The sequence below is a fragment of the Felis catus genome, chromosome A3 (assembly GCF_018350175.1).
Source record: "Felis catus isolate Fca126 chromosome A3, F.catus_Fca126_mat1.0, whole genome shotgun sequence".
Classification (NCBI taxonomy): Eukaryota; Metazoa; Chordata; class Mammalia; order Carnivora; family Felidae; genus Felis; species Felis catus.
The window spans coordinates 25,326,234-25,354,025 of record NC_058370.1 but is presented as its reverse complement, the minus strand read 5'-3'; the positions used below and the strand labels follow the sequence as shown (position 1 = coordinate 25,354,025).

At 45.7% G+C, this 27,792-nt stretch overlaps 1 protein-coding gene and 1 non-coding gene across 8 annotated transcripts; one reads left to right on the top strand and one right to left on the bottom strand.

The window, feature by feature from the left end:
• Positions 1 to 172: 172 nt before the first annotated feature.
• PXMP4 (peroxisomal membrane protein 4) lies at positions 173 to 23,084 on the bottom strand. 7 transcript variants are annotated; one of them, XM_006929836.4, is made up of 5 exons: positions 22,894 to 23,073; positions 16,738 to 16,800; positions 13,729 to 13,927; positions 9,720 to 9,799; positions 2,116 to 2,401 (listed from the first exon to the last, which is right to left on the bottom strand). In XM_006929836.4, exons 1-5 carry the CDS (start codon positions 23,004 to 23,006, stop codon positions 2,320 to 2,322), a joined length of 537 nt encoding a protein of 178 aa, XP_006929898.1. In that variant the 5' UTR covers positions 23,007 to 23,073; the 3' UTR covers positions 2,116 to 2,319. The 7 variants fall into 7 exon arrangements, with proteins under 7 accessions (XP_006929899.1, XP_006929898.1, XP_003983694.2 ...); XM_003983645.5 differs by lacking the exon at positions 2,116 to 2,401 and adding an exon at positions 4,993 to 5,193 and having other exon boundaries at positions 22,894 to 23,072; XM_006929837.5 differs by lacking the exon at positions 13,729 to 13,927 and having other exon boundaries at positions 173 to 2,401; positions 22,894 to 23,084.
• LOC111559916 lies at positions 13,370 to 13,472 on the top strand. Its single transcript, XR_002741385.1, has one exon. It is a non-coding gene; the product is annotated as a U6 spliceosomal RNA (small nuclear RNA).
• Positions 23,085 to 27,792: the final 4,708 nt, after the last annotated feature.

Here is a 27,792-nt window from a genome sequence, read left to right as displayed (position 1 = left end):
CTCTAAAAGAGTCCAAAGGTGTGGAAGCTCCTGGGCCCATGATCCTCGGTGTGGAGACATCTTTCCTTTGAGTTTTTCCAAGAGGCAGGATTGTGCAGAAGTGATAGCATGAACTTCTAAATCAAGTGGATATAAATGGGAACATTGGTCTGTGTGACCCTGGACAAGTCAATTCACTTCCACAGATATTTATTGAGCAATTGTATCAGACATTCAATCTACAAGATATTTATTGAGCAGTTCTGTCAGACATTACGCTTAGGTGCTGGGGAGACAGCTGGAAGCAAAACTGACCCATCTCTCATACCTGGAGCTCACAGTCCAGTGGGAGAGTCAGAATTATTTACGTGAACGTGTACAATATGCTCATTAAGAAGTTTGACAAACACCACAAATAATTCAAGGCTATTTATTCCACATACACCACCTCACCTAAACATACATTCTTAGGTTTAAAAAAAAAAGTCTCCAAACATGAACATCCCATCATTATAAGGAGTGCCTAATTGGGAGAAATGATTCTGTGGTGACTAAATTTTATTAAGGGGCACAGAGACATCCATTGTTGAGTTCTGGCAGAGGGAGGTGGGGAATTTTATGTCTGCAACATCACATTTGTCTCAAATGATCCCTCACTGCTACACTGAATTCTCTGACTGACGATTTGCTGTCCCTGGAGATGTTCTGTCACCATGCCAGTTCTGGTTGTGTCTGAACACAGGCCTCTTACCCATCTGAGAGGCCATCAAACACAGGAGCAAGCTGCAGGAGTCAGACCCCAACTACGTGGCTTAGCTAGATGACCTTGAGTAGATGATTTATGCTCTTAAAGAGCTCTCCCCATCTGTACAAAAAGGGGCAAAGGCTCCTTCATAGGATGGGTGTCCGGGTTAAATAAGCAAACAAGCAGATTTGCAAACTGGCTCACAGGTATGGTTTAATTTGCCCACAGGTTTTTTTTTTTTTTCCTGAATTGTGAATTAGTTTAAAATTTTCTTAAACCGGAAAATGCTATATAAAAATTCAAATATCTGGCTTTCCTTTAAAACTGTAATATCTGGCAACACTAGCCATGCCATCACAGTGCTGAGCAATTGCTGTTGCCCCATTTCACCAGAGCCTTGACCCTCTAGGCCACCATAGTCCCTGTATGGCTTGCCTCACCTAGTGACCTTACTTGCCCTGCCATCTGAGTTTGCAATCCCTGATGCCCGTGCCTGGCAGAGAGTAAGCGCCCAATAAATGTTAACTAGCATTAGTGATATTCTTACTGTCGAGGAACTAACTAGCACCTGCACAGCCCCTCTGCTTTGCAGAGAAGACATGGGTGTGGAAGAGCAGAAAAAGTGGGCATTCATGGTGAAACAGGAGACACGGGGCTTGCCCAGCCAACAGTTGCCCAGCTGGATGGCCTTGGCCAAGTTCTTGGGCCATCCATCGGTCCATAGTTCAGTAGGGTGTGGGTCAGAGGGTTCAAGGTACAACAGTGCAAGTGGACAGGTCCCAGGTTGATAAGCCATCCTCCCTTCCCCCAAACCCTACTACCCACTGAACTCAGGCTCTGGGGACCTCTCTTCCCTTCAAAGCTCACCCAGTGTCACTTCCATTCTCTACATCATCTCCAACCTCTGAGAAGGGATGATGCTTTTCCAAGGAGAGGGGGGAAACCAGACACAGTAGCTGTGCTTGGCCGGACCAGAGCTGCAGTGTCAGTAAGGGACCCTTAGAGGGGAGGGGCTCCGTTTTTTTCATGTGTAAAATGAGGATGACAAAAATAGTGTTTACCTGATAGGGCTGTTGGGGCATTAAAGTGCTTAGGACAGTACCTGGCACAGAGAGAGGGCCCAGTAAATGTCAGCTGTTATTAGGAATGAAAGATGAATCACCAAGGCAGCTTGCCTACATCTCCTCTCAAGGAGGCAAGGAAAATCGTTCTAGGGAGGCTGCAGACTAGGAGAGTTTTCATCAGGCAATCCCTGCACTGCCCTCCAAACTCTGGTTGGCACAGATAGGCACAAAGACAAGGAGAAAAATATGTTCAGAGGGCAATGAGGTGTGTAGATGAGGCGATCTCATAATTCCATGGATTCTAAGACTCCCCCCCCCCATATTTTAATACCTCTGAAACTGAGGTGCATCATACGATCAATGGCCTGTCCTAAATTTTTCGTTGGTAGCTCCTTTCTTTCTCAGGGGCTCAAAATAATGTAGCTCACCTTTGATGGTGTCTTAGAAGTAGTGAGATCTAGTGTACAAAATGCGCTGGGCACCGTGCCTGCCATGTCACAAGCCCTCAGATTATTCTCATGATCTTCAGCATCACCAGCACATTTGAGGTTGGCCATGGTGGAGCAAGCGGCTTTTCTTTCTTTCTCTCGTTTTCTTGCTGACACCTGCTGACCTGCATTTGGTCGGGGCCGGGGGGGGGGGGGGGGTTGACAGGCACATGGCAAGTGCGGTTAGGGAGGGGAGTATGGAGGGCTCAGGATAGGAAGAGAAAAGCTTTTTCTAATATATTAAGATATTCAGAAAGGAGGAGCCAGGGATTTTTGTTGTTGTTGTTGTTAAAAAAAAAAAAAAAAAAATCCCTGCTGGAGGCCAGAGTTATATATATGCCAAACAGGCCAGGAAACCCAGCAGGCCTCCTAGAGCTGGCAATGAACCGAATCAGGGGCATTGTGTCCAGGCCACTGGCTGGCTGAGGGGGCATTGTTAGGGCCTGGCCCTGTCTGGGAAGAGGGGGCTGAAAGGGGCAGGGGGAGTGTGTTCCCATGACTCCCTGGGGAGTAACAACAATTGGGGCCAGCTGGGAAGCCCGCATGCCAGGGGCCCCAGGGCTGTAGGGGGCTGAGGAGGCAAGGGTGGGGGGGCAAGGTCAGGGCTTTCCTTTCTCAGGTGGGGGGGGGCAAGGCCTAAGGAGGAGGAACATGGGGGTCATTCACTATACCCCTCTTGCTCCCCCCGCCCCCAGCCCTGGGCCACAAAGTCTCTCTCCAAATTACATCCCACATCTGTCCACTCCTCTCCACCTCATAGCCCCACCCTGGTCCAGGCTGCCATGGTCTCTCACCCAGACCATGACGTAACTTCCTTACTGGATCCTTACTGCCATCCTGGCCCCCTACACTCTTCTCCACTTGTAGCTAGAAGAATCTTTCCAAAATGTAAATCGCATCCTATCACTCCCTTGCTTAAATTTGCCAGAGGCTGCCCGTAACACTTAGAAGAAAACCCAAACCACTTATTCTGCCCACAAAGCCTGCCTGATGGGCCCAGCCAGCTTCTCAGCCTCCATCTCCAACACTCACTCCAGCACTCCAGCGCACCCCCACCCTGCACTCTGTCCCAGCCACACGGGCCTCCTGCCAGGCCCTGGAATGCTTTCAGCTGGTTCCCTCCTCTGCACACTTTGCAGATCCTGTGCTGGGAACACCCTTCCTCTGTATCTCTGCTCTCTCCTCACCGTGGATCTCAGAGAGGCCTTCCCTGGAAAACAGACCCTCTCGTTCTCCCTTTCCACGTCATTCTATTACACTGCCCTGTGCTATTGACTTCAGAGCACCCACTGCTCTCCAAAATTATCTTATTTGTGTATTCATGTGCCAGCCTTCCCTCCCTTGACTCTAAGCCCCCAGTGAGCAGGAGCTGGCTTCTTCCATTGCCGAGTCCTAGCGTCCAATGTCACCAGGTACTTGGTACTGGCAGAGACTCAGACAACGTCAGCCAGTATTTTTATTATTCCCGTGTTCAGGGCTAGGTTAAGGACAGCTGCCATGTGGTCAGGCTGAGGTCACTCTCAAACATAAGTTCTGAATCTGTGACCCATGAACCCAGTTCCAGGAACTTGGACAGGAAAAAAAATATTACATCTATTAATTCACCAGCCTCTGACTGCAATGTAACATCTCCTTCAACTCCATGCAGGCAACAGACCAGAGGCAAATTAGCAGCACCAGGACTTTACCAGCAACAGAAACCACAACTACATCAGTGCCCTGTCACAGCTGCTGCCGGATCTGGAGGTACTGTTTATGCTTAATGCACCTGTGAAATCATGACACTTTTAGATCTGCTACTATTTATTTAGTGTGCTAAAAAAAGAACATATAATACTAAATCACAAATTTAAAAAATATTTTGATAATTTATAGTCAATATAATTCTTGTCTTTTGTAATCCTATGCATTTTATTTTTATTATTTTTTAAGATTTTATTTAAAAAGATTTAAAAAATTTAATGTTTATTTTTGAGAGAGAGAGAAAGAGAGACAGAGAGAGAGAGAGAGAGAGCATGAGTAGTAGAGGGGTAAAGAGAGAGGAAGACACAAAATCTGAAGCAGGCTCCAGGCTCTGAACTGTCAGCACAGAGCCCGATGTGGAACTCAAACCCACAGACTGCGAGATCATGACCTGAGCTGAAGTCAGACGTTTAACCGACTGAGCCACCCAGGTGCCCCTAAAAATAATTTTTTTAATGTTTAGTTTTGAGAGAGAGAGAGAGCGAGCAGGGCAGGGGCAGAGAGAGAGGGGAAGAGAGGATCTGAGGCAGGTTCCATGCTGACAGCAGTGAGTCGGATGCGGGGCTCGAACTCACAAACTGTGAGATCATGACCTGAGCCAAAGTCGGACACTCAACCGACTGAGCCACCCAGGTGCCCCAAGATTTTATTTTTAAGTAATCTGTACACCCAATGTGGGGTTCAAACTCACAACCCCAAGATCAAGAGTCACATGTTTCATTGACTAAGCAAGCAAGGCACCCCAATAATCCTATGTATTTTATTTATTTTTAAAGCTTTATTTATTTATTTATTTATTTATTTATAGACAGAAAGCGTGAGTAGGGGAGGGGCAGAGAGAGAGGAGAAAGCAAGAATCCCAAGCAGGCTCTGTGCTGCCAGTGCAGAGCCCGACACGGGGCTCGAACCCAGGAACCATGAGATGATGACCCGAGACGAAGTCACACACTCAACCGATTGAGCCACCCAGGCGTCCCTCCTATGTATTTTATTTAATGGGTTTAAATACAGCATTCTGAGAAGAGTCCATAGGCTTCACCAGATGCCAAAGGGGTTCATGACACACATTAAAAAGACCCCCTAAAAAAGGAAAGTCATAAGAGCTGATGTGGTCTGGCCCTGATCCTTCCCTCAGCTGACATCCAGCCCATGAGGACAGTCTGACGGAGGAAGCCTGGAAAAGCAATGGGAACAAGGTTTTGGATGGAGACCCTATGACCTACATTTCCATTTTGCCTGTTTTCCCGTCTTGTTTGTGAAATCGTGACACCTGCAAAGCTCTGGGCACGGAGACCTGGTGCAGAAAGCAGGGAACCCTCCATGAGGAAGCGTCTCTAAAAACAATGCCAGAAGGGAGCCCAGCTTTCCCTCTGTCGTCCACCTGGACCCCTGCAGCCTGTAGCTCATGAGCGAGTCCTGCAGGAGATTCTGATTAAAATGAAACCCCTCTTACCCAAATGCTCTTCAGGGCTGAAGGAAGACACACTCTTTCCCTATCCATCTGGAACATGACAAGGGGAGGGGAAAAGAAATAACGTTTCTTTTTATAAATACCCTCTAATTCGTTAAAGAAAGCAGCCCAGCTGAAGTCACAGATTGTGGCGACATGGGGTTCGCTCTGGGGGGTGGAATGCGTGCAGCACGATGTTCTGGTTTAGGAGAGCGTCAGGTTCAAAGCTTGATTCTTGTAAACCCGAGCAAACGATGGAGAAAGAAACACCATCTCTACAATTCTTTCTGGGGCCTGCGACGTAGAAGGGAGCAGGGAGCAGGGAGCGTCACAAGAGGCAGTTTCTTGGCATCCTGGCCTATGAATCATTGCTCTCACATGGGCCTCACGGACCCATCTCTAATTTGAAAGTGGAGCAGCAGAAGGCCCCAAATTAACCTCATTTTTGTCCTTTCCCTTTCACCGGGAGCTCCATCGGCCTGAACGTGGGGTGTCACCGATGGTAATATCTGGATATCTAGGGAGGTTCACCTTTACACTGATCACAGTAACAGCCTGCCTGAGGGGGTGATGGGGTAGAGTTGGGGTGGGAAGCAGCTCAGAGAAAGGGCTCACTTTCATATTAGATTATTGATCAAAGGGAAACGGAACACGCAGAGGACAAAGAAGAAATGCCAAAGACTTGTTGAGATGACAGTGTGACATAAAGTTTCTCATAAGACAGGAGTGCCTGGATGGCTCAGTCGACGGAGCATGTGACTCTCGATCTTCGGGTTGTGAGTTCGAGCCCCATGTTGGGTGTGGAGATTACTTAAAAATAAAATCTTTTTTAAATGTTTCTCACAAGACAAAGATAGGTGGCTGTGTACAGAATATCTCAGAAAGGCTGTACTAGTAAGTGCTAACAGTGAATGCCCCTGGCAAGAGAGAGGGTTTGAGGGTGGAGCTTGGGGGTACAAAGGAACTTGATTTTTCCTTGTGATCTACCTTTTGTACTGTGTGAGTTTTGCTGAAAAATTATTTTGTATAGTCTTACGTGTCAGAAGACTTCATAGTAATGTGGCAGGTCCTTAATAAACACATTAGACCATTGTACTATTTCAGGAAGTAGCATTTGTAGAGTGCCTACTGTGTGCCAAGGGCCCTTTGGCAATGCTCATTTTACGGATCTCAGGAAATGGAAGCTCGGCTAGGAGGGAGCCAAGTGGGGACTCCTCCCAGGTCTGCTGGAAGCCAGAGCTCTGCTCCTCAGCAAGGACCACACAGCCTTCCTCCCTGGAGTGAGCAGTTGGAGGCACCAGATGCTCTGGCAGGATCCAGAGAGATGCCATCTGTGAGGGAAACCTATTCTTAGAGAGCAGAGACAGTCGCTGGTGTAGCCGGCCAGGCCCCCACAGCAGTGGGGGGATGCTAGGCAGGCACACAGCCAAGGCTCTACCTTTAACTGGGGGGGGGGGGGTAGGACAGGCTAAAAGCGGGGGGTACTCAGTTCTTAGGACCACACTTCCTCCTACGTTGGGATGCTATATTAGAAATAACAGCAAACATTTATTGAGTGCTTACTTTATATTCGTCATGTTGTTTAATCCCCCAGGCCATCCTGTGAGGTGAGTGCTATCAGAATGCATATTTTACAGATGAAGAAACAGAGGTACAGAATGGTTAAGCCATTTGCCTAAGGAAACAGGGCTGAGCCCAGGCGCTTTTGCTGTCCCCAATCAGCATGTTATACGGACTCTCAACCTGCTGCACTGGAGGCCAATTTTAGTTTGGGTTTCCTCAATAGCAGACCCCAAGACAAGGATTTCAGTGCAAGTGGTTTATTTGGGAAATGGTCCCAGGAAGTACTCGTAGGGGCATGAGGAAGGGAGACAGAGAAGGGAGTGTTATCAAGCAAGTGACCACTGTGGGCAGGCCAAGTTCAGTCCCGCTGGGGAACTCTGGGAGCCAGTGTGGAGCATGTGCCTCGGAGTTACCCCACCCGGTGATAATGGGGGGGGGCATTCATCAGTCATTGGTTGAGGGCTGCTCCTGGGATGTGGTAATCCTCCAGACCTGCTGTGGGGCGACGGAGCAGACGCCAGTAACAAGAGAGGGCCTTCAGGCAGAGACACAGGGGTGGCAGGTGGAAAAGTTGGCTGGTGTGCGGTGAAGTGGTAAGTTGGAGGAGATATGGGTGCAGCACCCCCAGCATCTGCTTGCTGATGACCACCCCCCTCCCCCGCGTAACCTTGGGATCTCATTCAGCCTCCACAGAGTGAATTCAGAGACCTTCCAGATCACCTTCTCCAAACGTGTAGTACAACACCATGGCTGAGAACACTGCTATTGGCATCAGATGTGATGCCACCATGATTACCTAACAGCTCTGTGACTCAGTTTCCTCACTTGTAACAAGGGATAATAGCTGGCTGCATATCATTCCCTACTGCCTTGTTACTCAAGGTATGGCTTAGACCAGCAGCACCACCAGCGGCACCTGGAAGCCTGTGAGAAGTGCAGAATGTCTGGCCCTACCGCAAACTCACTGAGTCAGAATCTACATTTTAATAAGATCACCAGTGACTCATGTGCACATTTCTACTAGTAATTTCTAAAATATAAAAAGAGACTGAAGTATTCTTACTAGACCAAGGGTCTCAAATTGGTGGGCCATGGACCAAATCTTCCTGGAGACCTGTTTGATTTACCCAGCACACTGATTTTTAAAATCAGACTGGCCCGTGAGTCTCCAGTTGACCGTGTCCCCACCACTCCCTAGTGCACATTTTCATTTATGCCCCTTGCCAGGTCCCTGTGGGCACCTGAGTTTGCACCCCCGGCCTGGATCCGATCCTATAACCGGCTAACGTTTGCATAGCTTAGGTTTCTAAATTTAACATAAGGCACTGAAAAAAACCCATGGGCTTTGAACTCAGACAGCTCCGGGTTCAAACCCTGATTTGGCCATCATACTAGTTGTATTACCTTCAGCAAGTTACTTCCCCTTTCTGATCCTGTGTCTCCATCTGTGAAATGAGGATCAGAATACATACTTGCAAGGTCACTGCATGGATTAAAAATAATATGTGCAAAGCACCGGGAGGAAGTAGGAGCTCACTAAATGGAAGTAATTAGTAGTAATAGCAGCTGTTGTAGTTATATAAGTCCAATGAGGACACCCGCTTTGTTTTATGATTATCCTCATTTTACAGGAAACTGAGGCTCACAGAGGTTAAGTACCTTCCCCAAGGTTACATAGTGGTGGAGTGGGGACTCAAACCCATATCCCCAGCTCTGTATCCGTACTGTCCACTAGAATTTTCTGTAAGGACAGAAGTGTTCTACATCTGTGTAGCCACTAGCCACATGTGGCTGACTGAGCACTTGAAAAATGACTGGCCCAAATTGAGACATGCTATAAGCATACAACACATACGTGACTCTGATGACATAGTACTAGAAAAAAGAATGTAAAATAGCTTGTTACTTTTTATATTAATCACATGTTAAAATGATAAAATTTTAGAAATATTGGGTTAAATATATAATTAAGATTAATCTCACCTGTTTCTTTCTACTTTTTTTAATGTGGCTACTAAGAAAAGCTTTAATTACATATATGGATCCCATTGTGCTTCCACTGGACACTGGAATTCTAGAGCTTCTCCATTAGAACACCTGAGCAAGGAATATAATATTTTCTAAAAACGTATTTGCAACCCACTGCCCACCAGCAAGGAGCACTCTGTTACTTAAGAATGATTGAAGACCGTACACACCAGTAAGAGACTTCAGGGCCCCCCTCTGATGCCCAGAGGGGGTGTCTTTCCCTGGTCTCACAGAAGTCAGCAGCAGAGCTGGAATCATGTCCAAGGCTCCACAGCCCAAATCGCCACTTGGTCCACCATTTGGGAGTACCTAACGGAACTTGGAAATCAGTGCTTTTGCTTCAGCAAATGGAACCCTGGGGCAATAGAATCTGGAGTCTGAGAACCATGATCTTGAGAAGAAGGATCCACTGGGAGGATTCACCGATGGAGTCAATCTCAGGTGCAGATGCCCCCATAAGCACCTTGGGAGCACGTTACTTTGAGGGAAGGCTTTTGTTGTAGAGGAGGAAGTCTGAGATATCATGCCATACATCGCTGTCCTGATACAGGTAGGTCATGGAGGACTGCAGTGAGGGTTGTAGAGTGTGCTGGTGGTTCTCAAAGAGCCACAGCACCAGCCCCCACACTATCCCAGTGAGCAAAGGGAAAGGGTCCCACCTGGGTTCGGGAATGTAGCCCTTCTCCACGCCCAGGCGGCACAGGGCAAACAGGAGTCGTGACAGCAGGTACATGTTGATCTGCAGGAAGGGAATGACAGGGGATTACAGGAGGGCCTAGCCACTGGGAACCTTCTCCCCCTGACCCATGCACTGGGGCACCTACTGTGCAGTGGACTAGTGTTTTTCTTTTTTTTTTAAGTTTCTTTATTTAGAGGTGCCTGGGTGGTTCAGTCTGTTGGGCATCTGACTCTTGGTTTCGGCTTAGGTCATGATCTCACGGGTTCATGGGATTGAGCCCCATGTCAAGCTCTGTGCTGACAACACTGAGCCTGCTTGGGATTCTCTCTCTCTCTCCCTCTCTCTTACTGTCTCTCCCCCACTTGTGCTTATGCTCTCTCTCTCAAAATAAATATTTAGAAAAGTAAATAAATAAAGAATAAAGTTTTAAAATTTATTTTAGTAATCTTTACACCCAATGTGGGGCTTGAACCTATGACCCCGACCGAGTTCAAGAGTCTCATGCTCTTCTGACTAAGCCATCCAGGAGCCCCTGGAACAGTGTGCTGGTATGCAAGGTGATTTGAAATAGTATGTAGCGGGTATTTTAACATTGCTATTCATTTCTTAATTTATCATTCTTGTTAATTAAAAATTTTAGAAAATAGGGCACTTGGGTGGCTCAGTTGGTTGAGCGCCCGACCTTGGCTCAGGTCATGATCTTGCGGTCCGAGTTCGAGTCCCATGTCAGGCTCTGTGCTGACCACTCAGAGCCTGGAGCCTGCTTCAGATTCTGTGTCTCCCTCTCTCTCTGCCCCTCCCCTGCTCGTGCTCTCTCTCTCTCAAAAATAAATAATCATTAAAAAAAATTTAGAAAATGAATACATTTACATGTTTCAAAACTAAAAGGTAACTTGACACCAAAAAATACAATGCACACACACACACAATTAATAGGTTGGATCTTATCGAAATTTAAAATTGATTGTGAAAGCCCCTATGAAGAGCCTGAAAAGAAAAGCCACAGGTGAGAGAAAATATTCACAAACACACATCTGACAAACTGGTATCTGGAATATATTAAAAAAAAAAACCTCTTAAAACTCAACGATAAAGAAAAGAAACAATCCAATTAGAAAATAAGCAAAAGATGCGAACAGATGCTTCACTGAACTGGTTATACAGATGGAAAATGAGGACATGGAAAGATGTTCAACATCATTAGCCATTAGGAAAATGCAAATTAAAACCACAATGAAAAGCCCTGACACCTATCAGAATGGCTAAAATTAAAAATGTGATCAACCAATGCTGGCTCAGATGTGGAGAAAATGGATCATTTGTATATTCCTCATGGGAATGTAAAATAGTACGGTCCTCTAGAAAATAGTTTGGCAATTTCTTAAAAAATTAAACATGCAGGGGCACCTGGATGTCTCAGTCGGTTACGCGACCAACTCTTGATTTTGGCTCAGGTCATGATCTCACAGTTCGTGGGTTTGAGCCCCGCCATCAGCATAAGAGCCTGCTTAGGATTCTCCCTCCCTCTCTGCCCTCCCCTAATCGCATGTCTCCATGTGCGTGAGCTCTCTCAAAAAAATAAACTAAAAAAAAAAAAAAGTCAATCCTCAAAGGTTACATACAGCAATGACTCTACTTCTAGAACATTTTTGAAATGACAAAATTTCAGAAATGGAGGTCAGAGGGGTCAGGGAAAAGGAGGGGTAAGAAGATGGTGTGACTAGGATTCCTAGGCCTTAGAAGTTCATAAACCAGTGCCATTTCTTTTATTTATTTTTTTTATTTCTTTTGAGAGAGAGTATGCACCCACACAGCAGGCGAGAAACAGAGACAGAGGGAGAGAGAGAATCCCAAGCAGGCTCCATGTTGTCAGTACAGAGATCTACGCAGGGCTCAAGCTCACAAAATCTGAGATCATGACCTGAGCTAAAATTAAGAGCTGGACACTTAACCGACTGAGCCACCCAGGCGTCCCAGACCAGTGACATTTCTAACAACAACAACAAAAACTGGGGAAATTTTCTCAAAATACAAAATGCTCATATCCACAGACTCCACAATCGCATGTTGAGGAAATTTCAGATGGATTGACAGACAAACGCCCAAAGACGCAGACTGCAATGTGTGTGTACTGGCAAAAGGCTAGAGACCCCCTTGTCCATCCAGAGGAGACTGGGAAAATCAAGCCTGGTCTATCCACCCAATGGAGAACTTTGCTGATGTTAAAAAGAATGAGGGATTGACAAGAAAGGTTTCCAAAATACATCATTCTGTGAAGAAAAAGTGTGGTGTGATCTCATTGGAGGAAAACTCCTGATATGTTCAGACACAAGCACAGACAATTTCTGAAGAGCACACAAGACACAGTTGAAGTGTTCATGGACAGTGGCTGGACAATTAGCAGGGGGTGGGAACTTTCTTTTAAATCCTTTTTTTTTTTTTAAGTTTATTTATTTTGAAAGAGAGAGAGCATATGCACACGCACAAATGGGGGAGGGGAAGAAAAGAGGGAGGGAGACAGAATCCCAAGCAGGCTCTGCCCTGTCAGATGTGGGCTCGATCTCATGTCTCACCAACAGTGAGATTATGACCTGAAACGAAATCAAGCGTCAGACGCTTAACTGACTGAGCCACCCAGGTGCCCCTTTTCAATTTATTTTCTAGTTTTATTGTGACCATACCTCAAGCACCTAGGAGTATGCCAGGCACACAGGGGTGCTTAGTCTGCATTTTTTAAAATGTGAAAATAAAACGTTTAATAATTTGAAAGTATTTAATAAATTTGAGGGAGGCAAAAAGAGGGTCTGCCAACTTTTCACGATGACCAAAAAGGACTTAAAACAATAACTAGCATTTCATTTCACAAAAAAAAAGAAGAAAAAAAAAAAGGATTTTAACCTAGAAAAAGGACAAGTTAAAGAATAGGAGATCATTCTTCGAGTGTAATAAGTTACGTTTTATGGGGCACCTGGGTGGATCAGTCGGTTAAGTGTCCGACTTCAGCTCAGGACATGATCTCACGGTTTGTGAGTTTGAGCCCCGTGGCAGGCTCTGTGCTGACAGCTCAGAGCCTGGAGCCGGCTTCAGATCCTGTGTCTGCCTCTCTCCCCACTTATGCTCTGTCTCTCTCTCTCAACAATAAATGTAAAAAAAAAAAAAAAAAAAAATTTTTTAAATAAGTTATGTTTTATGAATATCTTACTCCAGGCCAATTTAAATTTTTTTTCTTTTACTGTTTATTTTTGAGAGAGACAAAGACAGTGTACAAGCAGGGGAGGGACAGAGAGAGAGGGAGACACAGAATCTGAAGCAGGCTCCAGGCTCTACACTGTCAGCACAGAGCCCGACACAGGGCTCCAACTCACAAATGGTGAGATCATGACCTGAGCTGAAGTCAGATGACTAACCAACTGAGCCCCCCAGGTGTCTGGTAGCCATTTTTTTTTTTTTTTTTTAAGTAAGCTCTATACCCAATGTGGGGCTTGAACTCATGACCCATGATCAAGAGTCATATGCTCTACTGACTGAGCCAGCCAGGTGCCCCCAGAGTGGTGGTGTGTGTGTGTTTTTTTTTTTCCTCATTTCACTGCATAGTGTTTTTTGGTTTTTTGTTTTTCAATCTTTGCTCCAGTGCTCGCTTCGGCAGCACATCTACTAAAATTGAACAATATAGAGATTAGCATGACCCCTGTGCAAGGATGACACACAAATTTGTGAAGCGTTCCAGATTAAAAAAAAAAAAAAAAAAAGATCTTTGTTCCAGAAAACAGCACACACACTGAGTTTTGGGAAAGATGGAATTTCAGCAAGCCCCTTGCTTGGTTTACAGATAAGGAAACTGAGGAGAAAGTGACCTTCCCAAGGTCATACAGGGACTGGTGAATCACAGACCCTTGGACCTCTACCTCTTTGACCTCTACCTGGACCACATCCCTCCCACCCCCCACCCCACCCGCAGCCCAACCCCTATCCTGGGGCAGGGTCTTTACCTGACTGTTGATGTTATTGTTATCTCTAAACACCAGCAAGGCCGCGATGAAGGCAGCCAGGAACGAGTGCACCTGGTAGGTCTCGCCCTGCACGTGGGACTGCAGGGCACAGAGCCCCTTATAGGCGAACACAAAGCAGGCCAGGTTCCGGGAGTGGGCGTACGTGGCCTGCAGGATGGCCCGCAGCTTCTCCTGGAGGCTGCACAAACACAGGGAGCCCCCATGAGCACAGGCCCACTGTTCCACGTTCACTCACTGGGCGTGCAAATGTGAACCAGGCGAGGAGCTCACGGCCACTGCTCTTTCAGCCCCAGGCCTCTAGCTTCCATGTCGTGGGGGCTGCTGTCCCATTGGATTCAGGCCTTGACTCCATGCCACTTCCTCAGAGGGCCCTTGCTTGACCACCCGACTCAAAAGAATGCCCATCACATCCTGTCCTCTTTTCCTTCACAGCTCTTACACCAGCTGACACTTATATGCTTGTTTATTATTTCTCCCCACTCCCACCCCACTCCAGTACAAGCTACTGAAGAGTGGTGTCTACATCTGAACAGAGCCTGGCACATAGTAGGTACTCAATACGTGTTTTTTGGAGTGAGCTGTAAAGACATGAATGAGAGAGTAAGGGAGAGCCTACTATGTACTGGAGCTGGGGATACGATTCTGAGGGAAAGTGCTTGCTGCCTTCATAAGATATATGATCTAAAGGGAGAACATAAATAATCACGAAGCAAGGGTCAAATTTCGACTTGACCAGAGATGATCCTGGGATCTGAAGGATTGATGAGGTGTCAATGAAGTCGAGAGGGGAGAGGACTTGCATCCAGGCAGAGGGATCAGCACATGCAAAGGTTTGGAGGAGGGACAGAGGGTAAGGAGTAAAGGGACAGAGAGAAGCCATCAAGGCCTGAGCAAAGAATATGGGGGGAAATGATGTGGGGAGAGGAAGGGCCATGCTCTTCTGTCTTTATCCTGAGAAAAGTACACATTTAAGTAGGGAAAGGATTCTATTTATCTTTTAAAATTAAGTCACTAGGGGGCAGTGAGGAGAACACAAGGACAAGGGCAGAGTGTACTCTGGGAGTCAATTCAAGGATGACACAACCAACCTAGAGGCTAGATGAGGACCTTGAAGTGGGTCAACTGGAACCTGTGGAAATCGGCCAGGTGAGTGGGGTCAGCCAGGAGTCAGCTGGCTCTCGCCTCACAGGAACACAAGCCCTGTGTTGCCAGTTCTTAATCTTTTTTTTTTTTTTTTTTTAGTAAACTCTATGCCCAACATGGGGCTGAAACTCATGACCTCGAGATCAAGAGTCACATGTTATAGTGACTGTGCCAACCAGGCATTAATGCAAGAAAGCTGGATTTCCCAGTTATCAAGTGTTGGTGCTAATCTTGCCTTCAAAATGTTTCGAGAGTCTGACCACTTTCCTCTCACCTACACTGCCACCACCAATGTCTGGGCCACCAGCATTGTTCCTCTTGATCACTGACTGCTTTGTTCGCTCCTCTATCCCTAGCACCTAAAATGGTGTCTGGCACATAGTAGATGTTCAATAAATATTTACTGTTTGAAAGAATGAGTTCAATTTTAAGAAAACAGAGGGCAAAAACCAAAACTAAAATCAGCGAATCAATAAATAAAGCAAAAATACAAGAGGTGTGAATTCGAGCCCCATGATGGGTATAGAGCTTACTTAAAAAAAGAAAGAAAAGAGCAACCCTAAAAAAATACAAAAAAGGGAAAATCTTGCGAGCTGGATTTGGCCAATAGGCTGTCCATGTGTACTTCTTATAAGCTCTAGGTGAAGCTACGTACATTAAAAACCAGGCCACAGGGGCGCCTGGGTGGCTCAGTCGGTTAAGTGGCCGACTTCGGCTCAGGTCATGATCTCACGGTCAGTGAGTTCAAGCCCTGCGTCGGGCTCTGTGCTGACAGCTCAGAACCTGGAGCCTGTTTCAGATTCTGTGTCTCCCTCTCTCTGACCCTCCCCTGTTCATGTTCTGTCTCTCTCTGTCTCAAAAATAAATAAACGTTAAAAAAAAAAAAAAAGTTAAAAAAAAAAAAAACAGGCCACAGACGCTTAGTTAGCTAAGTGTCTGACTCCTAGTTTCGGCTCAGGTCAAGATATCACGGTTTATGAGTTTGAGCCCCACATTGGGCTCTGCGCTGAGAGCATGGAGCCTGCTTAGGATTCTCTCTCTCCCTCCCTCTCTCTCTGCCTCTCCCCCGCTCATGCGCGCTCCCTCTCTCTCTCTCAAAATAAATAAATAAACTTTAAAAAGAAAAAAAGCAATGGTTCACCCAAGGAGGACCCATGGCCAAACAAATCTCAGCATTAAAAACGAGGCCACAGAGTAGTTTCTGAGAAGTGCAATGAGGGGAAAGTCACGGGGGTTGGAGGAAGACCAAGAAGTTTGAGTAAGGGAGGGAGGTCATGGACAGTTTTCCCAAGGAAGTAACCCTCATAAAATTGGTATTGGTTGCCAGGAAGGAAATAAAGGTAGGGCAGAAGAGGAAAGAGCATGCCCGGCAGGGGGTGTTATATAAGTAAACGTGTGGAGGTGGAACCACATGTGGCATGGCAGCGAGTCCTATGTGCCAAGGGCACTGCAGGCTGGATGTAGGGGAACAGTGTGGGGATGCAGCTGAGACCAGGCAGCAGGGGGCCTTTTTTTTAAAGTTATCTTAAAGTTTTTTTAAGTTATCAGTATACTTAATATACACTGTTATCTTCATTTCAGGTGTACAATGTAGTGATTCAACAATCCCATACATCATCCAGTGCTCCTCGTGGTTAGTTGCAGAGGGGCTTTTAAGGAAGGAAGTTGGGCTTCTCTGGAGGATCGTGGGAGCCGGGGGAGTTTTTGAGCAGCAATAATAGATCAGACTCGTACTTGAGATGGTGGTGATGGGGGATAGGCTAGACCTAGCTAGGAAGGTAGTGCAACCGTCCTGGTACTGAGGGCTGAACATACTCTCTCCCAGTTTGAGGAGGGGGTGGGTACCTGCCACTCCGGAAGAGAAAGGTCATGACCAGCGCATGAGGGGCCCGGATTTTGACTCCGTAGCTGCAGAAATGAAAGGAAACAGTTACTATGGCGTCACTGCCTCACAGAGTCTCCCTGGGCAATCTGACTCCTCGCCCCCTCTCCAAGCCTAATCCTAACATTGTCCTGGAAGGGGAGATAATGCTGGCTTTCAGGTTAGATCTGGGTTCAAGTTAGATCTGGGTTCAAATCCCAGTCCTAACACCTTCTTGGTAGTGTGGCCTCGGGCTTGTTATTTAACTTCTCTGAGCCTCAGTTTGCCTAACAGTAAAAGGGGATGTCAGCCTAGGGGGCTGGTTATAATTCCAATGAAAGGGAACCATGTGTGTCAAAGGCCTCCACCAGCCTCACCCAACTGGCTGTGTGGAGTTGCTCCCTCGGTTCCCCACTGACTTACCACTGCAGCCGGACTCATTTTTTTTAAAAGCATAAATCATATCACATCCCAATTTAAAAGCCGCCAATACCTTTCCCCTACTCACAGAATAAAATCTGGGCTCTTCCCACAGCCTTGAAAGTGCTGCAAGATGTGGCCCCTGCTTACTTCTCCTACCTCTTGCCCCCTACTTCTCCTGCTCCATCCAACCCCCCCCCCCCCCGGCCTTCCTGTAGGTCTTTGGACTGCCAGTTTCTCCCCTGCCTCTGGGCAGGCTGTTCCCTCTGCCTAGACTGTCCTTTACTCCTCACGTAGCCACTGCTTCCTCAGCTCTCCAGTCTCAGCTGGGGCCTCTGTGGAGGCTTCTTACACAACAGCCTAGGTTAGGGTAATATTTGCATTGCCATAGAGCCCCAAGCTTCTCTGTGGTACTCTACACTCCTGGGTTAATGATTCAATTTCTCATAACTACTTATTCTATTCTAATTATCTCTTTCTTCCACTAGACTGTGGGCTTCGTGAGGGACTGTGTTTGATTTGTCCTCCACAGAGTCCCCAGCACCTTGCCTGGTACTTAACATATAGCATGTGCTTAGTACATGATGGCTGACTGATTCTGGAACAACCTTTAATTATCTGTGAGGGAAGGTAATTTCTAGAAGGTTCTATCTTCAGCTTGGTTCATCTTAAAGTTAATAAGTTCCCTAAAATAGTTGCTGAGTAATATAATTCCTTCTACCTGTTCAAAATACACCTCTTTCCAACTATTATAGACAGGAGGACCTGAGCTTTGTAAAACTGGATTTAAAAAATAAAAAACACTGGAAAGAAATATGCCACAATGTTAGCAATGTCCCCAGAGCTGGAGAAGTATGCGAATTTACTTTTATCTTTTAACTTTTCTATACTTCCAAAATGATCTATAATGATTAAGCATTGCTTTTAAAATTAAAGCAACTGGAATAAACACTTTTTTTTTAAAGTAGGCTCCATGCCCAATGTGGGGCTTCTTGAGCCTATGATCCTGAGATCAAGAGACACACGTGCTATGTACTGAGCCAGCCAGGCATGCCGAAATAAATTTTAAAAGTTACATAAAGGCCTCTTTTTAAGACTCAAACCTCTTCCCCTGACCCTCCTTGTACTTCCTCATTTGAGCACTGGGGATTGTGTGAACATGAATACTTTCATCCTTATTGTTTTTCATTTATTTTTTAAAGATTTTATTTTTAAACAATCACACCCAACATGGGGCTCAAACTCACAACCCCAAGATTGGAGTTGCATGTTTCACTCACTGAGCCAGTGAGGTGCCCCCTCTGTTTTAACTATATTCAAGTGGGTAGTAAAAAGGAAATACTGTAGTATTTGGTGCCAAAGCCCTGCCACGTTTTACTGTGTGAACTTGGATAAGTTACTTAACCTCTCTGAGCCTCTCTTCTCCCATCAGTAAAAAGTATTCTCCATTTCAGACTTGCTTCTGGCAGTTAAGGACGTAGCACATGTGAAAGTTCTAGTCTCTTCCTTCTTGTTCTTGACTGGACTCCCTCTTATCCCACCAAGTTCTCCAGCTGCCAGGCCCTGATCTTACCAAGCTACAAGGTCTAAAAATCCTTGGCACAATGACCATGACTACATATTGTCATATGAGTATCTGTGACTGTTCACCACAGGCTTGTTAGAAACAGCAAAAGACTGGAAGCGAAGCCATGTCCATCCACAGGGAGCTTCTGGATAAATAAACAATGGTCCCACCACTGAGTGGAATACTACACAGATGTAAAAGATGGAGGCAGCTTTATGTGCACTGCAGGATATATTAGAGCAAGATGTGTAAAATATAAAGTTGCATCAAACGAGGTAATTCTTCCATAAAAATCTAAAATTATTTCAAAATAAAACTTGTCTTGGGGCACCTGGGTGGCTCAGTTGGTTGAGCATCTAACTTCAGGTCACGATCTTGTGATTCCTGAGTTCAAGCCCCACACTGGGCTAGCTGCTGTCAGCATAGACTCCACTTCAGATCTCCTGTTCCCCTCTCCCTTCCCCTCCCCTGCCTGCGCTCTCAAAAGTAAATAAAAATATTTTTTAAATAATAAAATAAAAAAGAAAACTTGTCTTAAATGTGTGGGGGGGAAATATATGTATTTGTTTGTACATGCAGAGAATACTTCTGGAGGGAGACATGAGACTGGATATAGGTGTCACCTCCAGGGAGGGAGACTGAGTGATAGAAGAATGGGGTGAGCAGGCCTTCATAGCATCTACCTTTTTTTTTTAAGTAGGCTCCACGCCCAATGTGGGCCTTGAATTCACAACCCTGAGACCAAGAGTCTCATGCTCCACTGACTGAGCCAGCCAGGCATAGCATCGAATTTTTTATGCCTTTTCTGAAAGTTACGTAATTAAAAAAAAATTTTTTTTAAGTTTTATTTATTTGTTTTTTTGAGAGAGAGACAGACAGAGTGAGTGGGGGAGGGGCAGAGAGAGAGGGAGAGAGAGAGAATCCCAAGCAGGCTCTGCGCTGTCAGCATGGAGCCCGATGCGGGGTTCGAATTCACACACCGTGAGATCATGACCTGAGCCGAAACTAAGAGTTGTACTCTTAACCGACTAAGCCACCCAGGCGCCCCGAGAGTTACCTAATTTTTAAAAAAGATTTTACTATTAAGTGATCTCTACACCCAGTGCGGGGCTCGAACTTACAACCCCAAGATCAAGAACCCCAAGATCAAGAGTCTTATGCTCTACCAACTGAACCAGACAGGCACCCCTAACGTTACCTAATTTTTAAAATATAGGGGTACCTGGGTGGCTCAGTCAGTTAAGCGTCTGACTTCAGCTCAGGTCATGATCTTGCAGCTTGTGAGTTCAAGCCCCGTGTCAGGCTCTGTGCTGACAGCTCAGAGCCTGAAGCCTGCTTCTGATTCTGTCCCCCTATCTCTCTTCTCCTCCCCTGTTCACTCTCTCTCTCTCTTTCTCTCAAAAAATTAATAAACATTAAAAATTAAAATATATATACATATATATAAATTAAATTTGTAAATGTTAACAAGTTGAAGCCAGTGTTATTGTTGCGATGGCCATGCTGAATTGCTTGTCTCCTGCCTAGCAGTGGGCAGGGCCCCCATCTTGGCCACAGCAAGCTCTCTGCCACACCTCATCCAAAGCCATGTCTCTTTCCCTTGAACAAAGAGGCCCTCAGCCTCCTCCAGCTCACCAGGGTGAAAAGGGCCCTTGCTTATACCCCAGACATAAGTGGAATAGTGCCCCCACCTCCTTACATCTGCCAGGCCTCATTCCCAAAGCCCTCAAACTCAGGTGGGAGCCAGTTACTATCATTCACAGGATTACTCTATGTCCTGAAAAAGGGGGGTGCCTGAGGTTTGAAAGGACTTACAGGACATAATGACAGGTTCAACATGATGTCCAGGAAGAGCCTGGTCTCAGCAAACTAACATTTAGGGAGGACATTTAGGGGACAGCCAGGACAATTTGACTATTAACTGGACAGTAGTCAACACTATAGATTATTATTAATTTATTAAGTATAATCATGATAATTAGCCATATAGGAAAATGTTCAAATTTTTAGAGATGCACACTGACATATTGAGGGGTAGAAATCACAGCAAGTTCAATTTTACAAAGCTTATATGTCTCAGTCGTCCAAGACTGCCTCCCTGAATGGATAGCGTCTCTGCACAAACCGCATATTCTTTTCCCCCTCCAGGCCTTGTTCAAACCATTCCCTCTGGTTGGGATGCCCTTCTCCTCCTGGAAAATTCTAACTCGGCCTTCAAAATATCACCATCACCTCCTCTGTAAAGCATTCCGGGCACTGCCATGGTACTTTAATGATGAATCTCATTAAGACCTTCAACTCTTGGTCCTTACAGATGGGCATGGTGCCTTAGCACTAAACAGTAATGGGATCACTGTCTTAGATCACTCCGTTTGAGTGAGGCTGTTTCCATTTTACAGAGAAGGAAACTGAGGCCAGAAGAGATGAAGGCACCCAGCTTTGAAATAAAGGAACTAGGCCTGAGAAGGGCCTGATCTTAGCAAGTGCCTGCCCTGGCTGGGAAGGCTGAGACAACAGGAACAACTGGGTTGAAAGTATATATACAAAGCTAGCATTGGGCAATGCCCATTGCTGCTTTGTCCTGAGAATAACTTGGCAAAGGGCTACTTATATTATCCCATCTTAGTCACACCTCAGCATGGCTAATAAAACCTTCAGGCCCAACAGGTACCAATTCCACCTGACTCTGGGTTTCCAGAGAAGCCAAGAGCCTGGCATTGGGATCAGGCATCTCTGTGTTTGAATCCTGGCTGTGACACTGGCCAAGTGATATGACCATAAGTAATGAGTTTACCTTTCTGAGCTAGTCTTCTCATTTGGAAAATGGGGACAATTGCAATTCCTACCCTGTACACTTGTACATTCATTCAGAAAATGTTTGAGAGTATCCTATGTACCATGTACTAGGAATACACCAAGGAACAAAGTAGATAAATATTTCTGTCCCTATGAAGCCCACTTTCTAGTGAGAAAGACAGAATATAAAAACAGGATACATAGGTGAACTTAGTGTCAGATGGTGACAAATAGTATGGAGAAAACTTAAGTATGGGAGGAAGTGAGGAGTTCAGAGATGACCTTATTGAGAAGGTGACACTTAAGCAGAGACCTGAAAAGGTGACGGTGTGATCTAGGCAGACGTCCCTGTACACACACACACACACACACACACACACACACACACACACCAGCCAACAGATATATATACCAGGCACTGTGCTGAGCATTTCACATACACCGATTCAATCCTCTGACAGTATGATGTAAGTATTATTATTGTCCCCATTTTATAGAAATTGAGGCTTAGAGAGGCTAAATGACTTGCTCCAGATCACACAGGTCGGTGGCACCAAGATTTGAACAAAGGCAGTCTCACCACCATGCCATGATGCCACTAGCATGCCAACTCCAGGAGAACAAATCTTTGGTTTTTTCTGTTGTGTCCCCAGTTCTGGCACAGTACACTCTCAATAAATGACAACAGTTATGCATGAGTTTTAAAGGAGGGGGAGCTCCCCTCCAGTTACCAGCCAGGTGAAATGAACCCAAGGCCTCCTTTCCAGCAGATCTGATGGCCAGGGTGGAATCAATTTAATATCGAGCAAATATCTGCAGCTTCTTTCACAGTTGTTCTCATTCCTCAGGCTTATGCCTTAGGAGTTCCCTGGGCAGGATGGGGACTTGGCGCTAGAGTCATACAGATAAGAAGTGAGAAGTGGAATATGAGCCCATGGGCTCCTTAATGGTGGGAGCATAGGCAGAAGGCATATGGCCAGAGGCCAGTGGCCACTTCTCACTGTGCAGATGGGACCGCTGAAGCCAGGCAGACCCAAGGACACATAGCGGAGTATGGGGGGTGGTGTGGGGAGGGGTGGGCCAAACGAGGGGATACAAGGGCTGGCGTAGGAGGTGGTCAAGGCAAGTGGGCCAGGTTGCAAAGCATGTAGAGCCCCAAAACAGCTTAATGGGAGCCCCAGCTCAGAAGGCTCACGGAACCCCAAATCCAGCGCCCACCGTGCTGGACACCTCGGTAGACCGAGGCCTAGGGAGGCTGCTCAAAGGCACACGGCGTTGCGGTGGGCCCAGAATCCACTCCTCCGACCCCAGCCGGACCCACCCTTCAGCCCGGGCCCGGCCCGACCGCCCCACTCACACTGCCCCGTTCCGGAAGCCCTTAAGCATGGCCAACGCAGCGTGGTAGCGGCGCTTGCGCAACAGTGCGTTGACCGCAAGGAGCAGAGCCCGTAGCTGCGGCGGGACGGCCATAGGGACGAGGAGACAGCGCAAGTAGCAGGACCAGCACTGGCAGGGTCCGGCGGCGCACCTTGGAGGCGCGGGGCGAAGCAGCCGTGCCTTTGCACCCATAGGCTCTGTCTGCTGTCACTCTTAGGGGAAGAGCCAATCAAATGGCCCACTCATCTCGCATGGGGAACGGGATGTTGGCACTCCTCCCGAGTAGTGTCTGATTGGAAGAGTGGGAGAGCTTGTAACCAATCACAAATGGGCTCCGCCCGACCGGCCCTAAGGGAGCCAGAATCCTGAGCCCGTATTTGTCCCACCAGATAGACTGTAGACCGTGGTTGGAAGTAGGTAGGTCACCCGTGAGTTTTCAAGGAGGCTTCTTGAAAGAGGAGCTGCCCTCCCTAGTATTGGGATAGTGACCCTGGGAGGAGCCAGACCTCACCTTTACACATGACAGTTCTGATTGGATAACAGCGATCATAGCAAACTTGTCAGAGCATAAATCATATGGCATCTCAAAGGCTTCCGTTTATTCTTCAAATCCAAACTCCTTCCCACAACTCACAGGAGAAGACTGAATAATCTGGCCCCTGCTTCCTTCTCTAACCTCATATCCTGTCACTTGCCCCCTCACTCATCTCCAGCAAAACTGGTAAGGATGCCATTCCTTGAGCATGCCAAGAATGCTGCTGTCTCAGCGCCTTTGAACTTGCTATTTCCCTGACTGGTATGCATCACCCCCAGTTCTGCCCATGGCGGGCTCCTTCACAAACATCAGGTTTCAGATCAAATGCCGCCTCTTCAGAGAGGGCTTCCTAGATGCCCCATCTAAAAGTAGCACTGCCCTCCCTTTTATTTTCTTCATATTAACTCTTCACTCTTTGAAATTATTTGTTTGCTACAAGTCCATCGTCCATTGTCCCTACCAGGTTGTAAATTCCATGACAGCAGAAACTTTGGCGGTCTTGTTTTCTGCTGTAACCCCAGCACTTAGCACATGGTGGGTGTCCAACATATGCTTGTTGAAGCAATACAGTTAGGGGTTGACATCTCCCAGAGCACTGGTGGGTAAAATTTATGTATGTTACTATATGGAGTTGTCATTGGATAACAGCTACACATTGAGTGGTGGCTATGGCTTGTGAAGGTGACGTATGTGGTACTTGGGCCACATGGTATTTATCTGGGATATTATTGGCTGAGTCAGTGTCAGAAAATGGTGTCAGAGGTTAGTAAAGGAGGGATTATACTTGGCCTATTTTATCACTGAAACTGGATTTTGTTTCTTTTCTCTCTTTCTTTCTTCCTCCCCTTTTCTTTCTTTCTTTCTTTCTTTCTTTCTTTCTTTCTTTCTTTCTTTCTTTCTCCCTCTCTTTCTTTCTTCTTTCTTTCTTTCTTTCTTTCTTTCTTTCTTTCTTTCTTTCTTTCTTTCTTTCTTTCTTTCTTTCTTTCTTTCTTTCTTTCTTTCTTTCTTTCTTTCTTTCTTTCTTTCTTTCTTTCTTTCTTTCCAGTAATGGTGGACTGGTTTATTCAGTTAATCCTCTGAAAATAGTGGCAATGTTAGATAACGTTTATAGGTGGCTGTCTTGTTGTGTCTTCACATAGTCTTCCCTCTGTATGTACCTGTGTCCAAATTTCCTCTTTTTATAAGGACATGTTGGATTAGGACCTACCTATATGATACATAACCTCGTTTAATCTTAGTTACTTCTTTAAGGGCCCTATCTCTAAATATAGTCACATTCTGAGGTACTAGGGGGTTAGAATGTCAGCATATGAATTCTTGGGAGACCCAATTCAGCCCATAGCAACTACCATGTCTTGCTATCTCCTACCAATAACAATGAACAAGATGTCAGGGCCCAGTACTGCTATGTGTGTCCTAATTTCCTTTCCCTTGCAGCTAGGAATCTGGTTTAAGCTGCTCATGATGTCTCTCCTCCCCACGGAGAAAGTTTACTTTTCTGGGATGGTTGGAGCACTCATTGTGGAGAGCAACACTGGAAGTTTCCCAAACTTTCCCTCCTCCCTGCTTGGCTCCATACCTAGAATTACTATGTTACTTATACCAGGACTCTCTAAGCTGTGATTTGATTCAGTTCAGTGCCAACCAGCTGGTCCCAGGGAAATGGGACCTAGGACTGGTAGATTTGGGTGGAGGAAGAGATGAAGGCGAGGAGCAGAAAGTTCAGAGCAGGGGGCAGCCTGAATGGGGAGCCTGCTGGAGATGGGTTCAACATCCCTGAAAGCTCATTCAGGTGTTATATCAGTCAGGTAGTCAAGTAAGGAGCATTTCACAGGTTACTCTGCATCAAGCTTTGAGTTCCAACCAACCAGAATGGATCAAGTGCCTCCCCAGCTCAGAGAGCTCCTTTTGATGGGGTGGAGAAACTGGGGGTTTCCAAGAAAAGCATCACATGACAGCAGTAGTACCAGGTACTGTGAGAAACTGGAACAGCAAGGGAGGGATGGATCCCATCTAGGCAGATCAGAGAAAGCTTTTTAGAGGGGGCACAAAGGCAAGCTTGTGGTGTCCCAATGAGGGTGGAAGAATAGCATTTTGGTAAGAGAGAACAGCATTTGCAAAGGTCTGAAGAGCAGCTAAAAATCAACGATATGCATATGCACCCGGATATATGAAAATGTATGGAAAGTTGCCAAGACTTGTGTTGGTGGAATCTTTTACTGTCCAGTGCCTCCCACCATGCTCAGAACTAAACCCCAACCCTCACGCTGGCCTTGTCTGTCTCTCCATTTTCATGTTCTTGTATCCATACCTCACTTATCCTCAGTTGCCCCTTTACAGTCCTTGGCCTCCTTTCATTTTGGCCTCAGAGTCTGCCTTTGCCCAAGATGATTGAGCTGATAAGCTCTGCGTGTTTCCTTTTCTCCATATGACTCCATCTCATTTCTCAAGTCCACCTCCTCAGAGAGTCCCTCCCTGACCACCCAGACAGTAGTTTCCTTTCCTCGAGGAAAAAAAAAAAAAAAAAAAAATATATATATATATATATATATATATATATAGAGAGAGAGAGAGAGAGAGAGAGTCACAGAACATTTCTCTCTCTCTTTTTTTTCTTGTTACAGCCCATCTTGACTGCTGGACGATGACTCCACGAAAGCAAGGATTTTTGTCTTTTTATTCATGGCTGTGTCCCCAGCATCTAGAACAATGTCTAACACAACACGTACATAGTAAGTATTTTAAGTTATAGTTAACCTTGAACAACACAGGTTTGAACTGTGCAGGTCCACTTTTATGTGGATTTTTCACAGTACAGGGCTGTAAATATTTTTTCTCTTATTTATGATTTTCTCTCTCTTTTTGTAAGATTTTATTTTTTATTTTTTATTTTTTAAGATTTTATTTTTTAAAGTAATCTCTACACCCAACTCAGGGCTGGAACTCAACCCCAAGATCAAGAGTCGCATGCTGTACTGACTAAGGCACCCCTTTAAAGATTTACTTTTTTAAAGTTTTTATTTATTTATTTTGAGAGAGAGAATGAGCAGGGGAGAGGCAGAGAAAGAGAGTGAGAGAGAGAGAGAGGGAGGGAGAATCCCACTCATGCTCCACACTGTCAGCTCAGAGCCCAACATGGGGCTTTATTTCATGAACTATGAGATCATGACCTGAACTGAAATCGAGGGTCAGACACTTAACCGACCGAGCCACCCAGGAGCCCTTAGTTTTATTTTTTAACTAATCTCTAAACCTGACGTGAGGCTCAAACTCACAAGCCCGAGATCAAGATCTTGATCAAGATCAAGATCAAGTACATAGAACTCACATGTTCTATGTACTGGACCAGCCAGGCGCCTCTCTTCCTTAAGATTTTCTTAATAACATTTTCTTTTTTTCTAGTTTACTTTATTGTAAGAGTACAGTATATAATACATATAACATACAGAATATTTGCTAACCAACAGTTTATGTTATTGGTCAATAGTAGGCTATTAGTAGTTAGATTTTGGGGGAGTCAAAAGTTATACACAGAATTTTCAACTGTGTTCAGGGTTGGTGCCCCCCCCCCCCATGATGTTCAAGGGTCAATTCTAATTAAATGAATGTGCATGTATTAATATATTACTTAAATAATTGTTTAAAAGAACAGTTATGTTGAGAAGCTCTTGAAGGGGAGAGATAATGAGACTCTAAGGCCATTGGATCAATGGTGATGTTAAAGGAAAGACATGGAGGAGGAAGCCTGGCCTCACTCCTGCTAGAGAGTCAATGGAAGGAGGGTTTAGGGCTTGAGGAGGGCCCTAGGTCTCCAAGGTTCCCAGGAAAGAGGGTGAGGCATACGATCTGGGAAAAGGGTAGGTTCTCTGTGGTGGACATTTGCTCAGGGCTTGCTGTGCAGGGGAGAATAGGAAGGGGAAGGGGTGTAGTGCTGGGGGAGACAGGTGGTATTCTGGGTAAGATGGGGAGTTCACCAGCAGAAATGAGCCTTGAGGGGGCGTGTAGACAAAGGATCTGTGAGGCAACTTATCAGGAGCAGTGGCTGGTAATGTTCCACAAGGGCAAAGTACTCTTGAACAAATATTTTTTTTTTACTTTTAGGAGTTAATATATTTATTTAGTGAATATCAGAAAATGAAAGTTGTGATTTTTACGGTTATTGCTTCAGATGGGTCTAAAATAGGTAAAAAAAAAAAAAAAAAAAACACCAAAAAACAAAACACAAAAACAAAAACAATGAGAACATTTAGAGTCAGATCCATGGTAATCCAATGGGAGGATTTGGCTACATTCATAGGAGAGAGAATGATTGATGGCACCTCTCTGGTTTCCTCTCCCCGCCAC